Here is a 7,136-nt window from a genome sequence, read left to right as displayed (position 1 = left end):
TGAAGATTGCTTTGGGCTTTTTTTTGTGGTCAAAGCCAGGAGTTTAACAAGTGGGGAGCTTAGTGTCTGGGGCTGTGGGGCTGGAGCCGCAGACCAGTGCTGTTTTGGGATCAAGCCAGCCTGTGGGAGTGTCCAGGGAAAAGCAGGCTCTCTTATCCTACTCTAAACAATCCTTGCTGCAGCTGGTGATATGTATTTGTCATACTGGCACTGCTGCACTTCAGGGTGACTGCAGAGTTTGGTTTGGCTCAGGGGAACAGCTGGATTGTCAGGGGCTCTTGCACGCATAGCTTCAATGAACCAATTATTTAAGAGAGAGAGGAAACAGGATGGTGCAGGGACAGTCATTTGCTCTTTCCTGGGGTCACTCCACGGCAGGGTGCAGAGGAACGCATATATCATAGAGGATAACAGGTCCCTCCACACAGGGCCAAGTCCTGAATTGCTTTTTTAGGAAGGAGTTTGTGGAAAGTACCCAGTCTCCTTGACGTGAGTCATGTGGAACCACTACCAAGGCAGGCAGAAAACCTACATGGGGGGGGAAGTCACGCTGAGGCTGTCTGGGGCTTTCCTTTCCCATGGCTTGCCCTGAACTTGCCCCAGAGCAAGCTCCAGGGGGGCAAACAACCCTGCCATGGGCCAGCCCTGAGCAGGCAGCTCGCTGCTGCCTCCACCACTGCCCTCCCATGTTTGGCTTCCCTCTGAGTAACTCCCTCCCACTCCCTTCCTCTGAGAAGCTCCAGGTTTGACTGCAAAAATCCAGGAAAGCAGTGGGTGGCTTTGGGCTGGTGATGGCATGTCCTCCTGCACCAGCAGCGGCACGGCTGGGAGCTCCCTAGCAGCTCAGCGGTTTTCCGGAAGCAGCGCAAGGTTTCCCTCTGTCTCACCCTGAATTAAATGTGTGCTAGGACCCACTGTACCACTAACTGAAGATGCGAAAGATGAAGTGGAGTATTAACACAACAGTTCAGGTTTTTTACTTTTCTTCTTGTGCCCCTTCCAAATTTCTGTTTCCATTCCACCCCGCTGCCACACACAGATATTTAACTTGGGTTCTATTCCGGAAGAGTTGAGGCTTCTTCTGCAGGTTGGGAAGAGGAAGAGCAGAAGCAAAACTAAAGCGTATAAAGGATGTTTTCTCCATGCATCCCATCTCCAGCAAAGGAGTGCAGCAGAGCTGGCAGAGATCTCCAAGTGACATCTTTGTGTGTTAGAATTTCTTTTTTAAATAAACACCAATGAAGAACAGTTTTTTATGTTGAAACAAAATTCAAAAGCACGCGCAGAATGTAAAAATAGAAACTACTTTCCAGATTGACAGTTATAAGATGTATTTTTTTAAAGGTGTTGTTTAGTTTTCCTTTGTTTTTTACTTCTCATGCCTATCTGCTTTTTCTTTCCTTTTTCTTGGTTTTTTTTTTTTTTGCCTCCCACACACAACTTCTAGCTCAAAATTTTGTTCCCACAATCAGGAATTCAAGAAGCAGGTAAGCTAAAATAAAAGTGGCAAAACCAAAAAATTATTTTAGAAAGACTTTGAAAATCAGCCAGCTCATTTCAAACTGCAAATTGGAAGTCATTTGCAAAATTCCCAGCTCCTTTCCTCCTCTCCCTCCTTCTCCTCAAATGGCACCACTGTGGAAGTCAACGCTGGTGGTCAATGCAACTGTTTCCATTTGCCGCTAAGGCTCTAACTTGTGGCTCTACAGCAGTGCCTGCTTACAGTCATATTTTCACGCTTGTGTAGTTTCACTTTTACTGCATGAATCATGTCCTGAGGGAACTGCAAAAAAAAAAAAACAAAAAAAAAACCAACAAAAAAACCCCACCTAAAACCAAAAAACGCCCTTCTGTCATCAGTGCTCAGATTTGTGCTGGCAAAATGAGAATCTGACGGCAATTCTCAGCCATTAAAAAACACCGGTGCCCCCAGAAACACAAGCAGATCACACGCAGCCATGGGGAAGTTCCTGCGCTTGGCACATTATTCCTTCACTTTGCGTTTGCTGGCAAGTTTGTAAACCTGACTCCTTGCATGGAAGTCCAGGATGCTTTTCAGAGCCCTTGCAGCCCGTTGCCAGAAGTTTCGTTTTGGTCATTCGGGGCCAGGAGCCAAATGAAAAGCGCTGCCTCAGTTTCATGAGGAAATACTAACTCATTGCCTCTTAGCCCAGGCTAGTGATGAAACACACTGTGGCTCCTCCTCTTGGCTTTATTAGCATGGGGAAATCTCCAGCATATAATCGTGTCCATGCTCCGCTGTGGCAAAAAGGACATCGGGAATTCTGGCCGTGCCTTTCTCAACTGTGGTGCTGTTTGCATCCTCAGCTCTAGCTGTCTTGAGGATAAGCGTCATGGAGGAACCACACTTGCTGGAGAATGGAAATATTCCACAGAAAAGGAAATTCCCATGTTGTCAAGTGGCTTTTCATACTTTAATACTTGTTTTGATTATGATTACAGCCCTGGTTTCTGTTGTCTTCTGTTTGCTCCATCATAATCAGGTAAGGACAAAGCAAAATTCCTAACTCTAGAGTATACAGCACATGTATTATTCCTAAAGATTAACATTGCTGTGTGGATGCTATCAACTAACTGCAACCTAGTCATCCTTTCTCTTTTGGAGCCAGCTAATGCTTTTACTTTCCAAATTTCAGATGATAACATTTCCGTCAGTTCCTTGGGTAAATATCTTCAGCATGTTGCCTTCATTTCCATAAGTAAAAAAAAAAAAAAAAATCAGTTTTGTTTTCTCTCCTGCACTGATGATGTATGCTGTCCTAGTATGATATCAGCTGATGATGCTCTGTAAGGACAGGAGAGGCTGAGGAGTCCTGGTATTTCACCAGGCATGAATTCTTTTTTCTTTTGCTAATACAATCTAGCCCAAATATCGGTTACAGAGTCAAGTTAGCTGATTTCAATGGTTTGTTTTTTTTTTTCTGTCTATATCTGTATGTATAGCAATGAACAGAAATACAGGGGTGAGCCAAGTGATTCATTTGCTGAAGGCCAAGCTTTTATTTTCTGGTTTCCAAACTGTGAATCAGTCTCTTGGAGGATCCAAGTGCTTGGAGGATCCCAGTTTGGGACGCTGGTTTACATATCCCACTCTGATGTAGCTCCCTCCAGTTCCAGTTCTGGGGAGGAAGGGGAGAAGGAAAAAGTCCCCTTCTGTTAAGAGGCAGGATGGCTTGTTCTCATGGTCTGCCAGCTTCTTGTGGCGTAATGACACCAGGAACACCTCTCAGGAGGTGATTCTACAAGGCACTGTTTGTTTTTTTTTATAAAATATGAAAACTGCTAAATTCCCACAAGAGAGGAGCATGCCCTGCACCTGACAGCACTATCATTTAGCAGATAATTTTTTTTTTTTAATTGCTTTGGTACTTTTAGTCCCGCTCCCATAGCCTCTCTCATCTATTCAGGAGCTGTGAAGCAGCAGCTGTGACCTGCAGTCACAACTGCATCCCTCTGATGGCGACGCACACACGGATACAGCCAGCATGTCACACACATTCCACTCCTCCCCCTCTTTTTTCCATATTGAAGAAAGTTGCTTTAGTAAGTGAAAGAACTGCCTTTGATGCTACTGATTCATATTAATTGGGGGAAGTAGGTCTGAGTAATGAAAGCGTTTCCCTGCAAGGGAGCCGACAACCTCCCTAGCACTCAGGACAGCAACTTCCTAAGGAACAGATGAGGTTGTGCTTCAACAGCAATTTTAAGCATTTCAGAGCTGGCATCCATCAAGACGTGAGGCAGAATTGAGTCCCTGTGTCTGTAAGTTGATCCCAAGTCTGCTTTTTATGGGCTCTGGCCAGAGAAAGAATACAGCTGCTGTGTAGGAAGAGCATGACCTCCACAAGCAAACACCAAGCCTTGAGTCACAAGAATAGACTGAAATATCTTGGCACTGACAGTTTACCACCAGCGAGCTCATGGAGCTGCTTCCTTCCCTTGGCTGGAAGGGCACAGGAAAGCTGCTGACTCATGGATTAGAAAGCACGGCACCTGTCGCCCCGAGCTAAGTACAGTGTAGTGGTTAAAGAGAAGTAGGCATAAAAGACAGAAGCTCTCTCTGTTCTGCTTATCAGGTGTGACCTTGAGGGCATCCTTTCAGCCCTCCATGTTTCCTTCTTCCTCCTTGCACAGGGGCTACAAAGCCCAAGAGCGACTCCAAAGAAGAGGCGACCGCTGTCAGCACGCCTTAGCTGCTCTCAGAGTGCAAAGTGCCTCGGAAAAGCACCATGTGTGAGCACCGCGGTGCACAACTACTACACAACTCCACCACACACCAAATCAGTGCTAAATGATTTCAAACTATGACGCACAGAAGGAAAGGTTCATGGTTTTAATGAGGGTGAATTAGCACAACACTGTGCAGCTCCCCATGTGTATGCACTGGCTTTAAGTCGAGTCCTTGTCCACAGAGACATCACTTGTGAGAGTCTGCAAGAGCAGAGTCCACAGTTGAAATGAAAGCCCTGTCACCCAAAAGGAGCGCAAACCTCCTCTAGGCACCACTGATGGTTGTCTCTTTTATTTGGTAAAAATACCACCAAAACAGTTATGAAAAATGCTGATCTGTTTTAAACATTTCAAGCTTTGTTGGAAACCAACTTTTTTTTTTCATAATAAATCATTGCTCATGTCTGTTTGCAATGATGGACAAAAAGGTTATTTCCCTTCCTGGGAGAATGCTTTTGTGCTCTTGTAAAGATAATGCTCCTCTGTTGAGCTCACCAATAGAGAACAAATTGCAGAAGAAAACACTGACCAAGCACTGCTTCCTTCCACAGGCACCCGAGTCATGCTGGGCACACGGATCTTGTAAGTATGGAGATGCTAGACTCACTTTCTGGTTTTGTCAGACTTGTGCTGTGACAAAGATGACTGTCTCACAGCCCTCATGCCTAGTTACAACCGCTCCAAGGGCTGGTGTGAGTCCTGACCGCAGAAATACAGACCCCATGGGGTGCTGTGGCCGCAGCAAATAGAGCTCCCCAGCTCTGTACCCAGGGCTGTCAGCCAGCAACCCTCTCTCTCTGCCAGAATCAGCTATGTGCACCTCTCTGAAAATGGCCAGTAAAATCAGTGTCACAAGGGTCACATTTATTGCTGTCAAGTGCTAGTCATCAGTTCCCTAAGCCCAACCTACAGCAGTCCTAAAGTAATGCCCCATATACCAGTTCAGACCCTCAGATTTAATTAAATCAATGAAAAAATTCTGCATCCATAAAACTTCACGTAAAGACTGTTGCCTGTGCAAGACCCTAACCAGCCAGGACCACCCCCAGGAAGATGTAGTGGCTGAAGGTACTGCTCAACGTCTTCACATCTGTTTTTCCCCTTCTTAAATACGTTCTCGCAGAGGCGTTATCACAGAACATTCTGCTACCAATTGCCTTGGCTCCAGCCAGCAGCAGGTCTGCCCTAGGCCTGCGTGAGTCCACCAGACAAAGGGGAGCAACTTCTAGAAGCTTCTTACAGAAGCTGCCACCATAGGCCCCCCTCACTACATAAAACTAGAACAGGTGCTTTCAGCAGCTAACCTGTTGTGGTGGGGAGCCCCTCCAACCCACCCATGGCCATGGGGATCCTTCACAGCTTCTCCTGGCACACTGAGGCCCCTTCCAAGCACTCCTGAGGAGTTAGTACACTCAAAAAGATAATAACAATTAAACAGTAATAATAAAAAAAATCAGGAAGGGAGTGGGAAGTGAGATGTACAATGGGTGTGATGATTTAGTCACCTTAGAACATAATTAATGACCATACCTATTTTGTCTGTTTTCCTCAGTAAAAGAGTCTTCTAATTTAGACTTGGGAGGTACCGTGAGCTGGGAATGGAACTTAGAGCACTGCGATGGATGTGTGCAGAAGGGCCATGACCAGTACCTCATAATCGAGCAGAGTGGCCACTATTTCATCTACGCTCAGGTCAACCGCAAAAAAGATATGAATGAGTCTTTTACACTGATGCTGTACAAAGAGCCGGACATCCTCCTCAACAAGGTTGTGGGATCAAACATGGGAGATGGAAGGGGCACAGTAAATTTTGGGAGACCCTTTTTCCTGCAGAAGGGAGATAAGCTGTACTGTCAGGTAAATTTTGGTCTTGACGCTATGGTGGCAGAGAATCAGACTTATTGGGGCCTGTATAAAATATAGCAGGATTCTGCTCTGAGTCAGCTCCTCCCTTATTCCATCCAGGAAACCTTAGAACATGGATGAAGAGTCTGCAATTTCTTTTTGTATGAAATTCAACTTGCTAGAGTACGTCATAGCAGGCTGGTATCCTGCAGTGACAGAATAAGGTATAAAACAAAGCAAATAGCAAACTTTAGTAATAAAGGATGGCAACCTGATCATCACAAAGCATGAGAGAAAGATGCTTCTAGGCGGGAAAGTTCTTGATGCATTACAGGGTTGACTCAGATCCTGGGAAAACAAGTCACTATATTCAGTCTGTTCTGAGCTGGTGAGGAGCTCTGCTCTGTAGCAGCTTGCATTTCAGAACTCGGTACGCTTCAGTACCTTGGGTCCCTTATAACGAAAGGTGCTATTAAAGCTAAGGTATTCTATATCCTTCCTGCACAACCTGCCTGTGAAGTGACACGTCTACAGCAGAGGGATGAAATGCTTCAGAATCAGTCTGTGATGGAAGGAAAGCTTCTCAGCCCCATCCACAGCCTTGCCACCAGCAACGGAAACACCATGTAGGAGCTTCCCCAGCGAAGCTCCATCTTCATGGGTACTTCAGAGCACAAGGACCTTTCCAGTCAAGCACAAGCAGTGCTGCACCTCTGATTTCATGTCAGCTCCCTGCCACGGTTCAGACATGCACACCACAGCGAGCTTGTGGATCCAGCCAATGGAGCTACTTTGCATCCAGCTGCCATAAAGGATGCATCACCACTGGCTGAGTAGCACAGAAACACAATGAAAGCTGGTGTATGGAAGCAGAGCCAGTGGAAAACACAATCATAGAAAGGATGCATATGAGGAGAGCAGGCATGCAGTAGAGAGTTGAGGATGGAGGGTTGGAGACTGTTTCCAGCGTTTTTTACTATGCTGTGTAGCGGGTGTTGCAGGCAGGGCAGAGCAGACACAGTCCTGACGTGAAATGGGGA

At 46.0% G+C, this 7,136-nt stretch overlaps 1 protein-coding gene across 1 annotated transcript; it reads left to right on the top strand.

Moving 5' to 3' along the window:
• Positions 1–2,354: 2,354 nt before the first annotated feature.
• LOC147599940 (uncharacterized) lies at positions 2,355–6,174 on the top strand. The gene is made up of 3 exons (XM_086753009.1): positions 2,355–2,504; positions 4,803–4,833; positions 5,804–6,174. The coding sequence occupies exons 1-3, from the start codon at positions 2,355–2,357 to the stop codon at positions 6,172–6,174; spliced, it is 552 nt and encodes a 183-aa protein (XP_086609135.1).
• Positions 6,175–7,136: the final 962 nt, after the last annotated feature.

Source organism: Chlamydotis macqueenii, chromosome 8 (genome assembly GCF_036417535.1).
Source record: "Chlamydotis macqueenii isolate bChlMac1 chromosome 8, bChlMac1.mat, whole genome shotgun sequence".
In the NCBI taxonomy this organism is placed as follows: Eukaryota; Metazoa; Chordata; class Aves; order Otidiformes; family Otididae; genus Chlamydotis; species Chlamydotis macqueenii.
The sequence above is the reverse complement of the archived record's forward strand: the minus strand, read 5'-3'. Positions and strand labels throughout refer to the sequence as shown.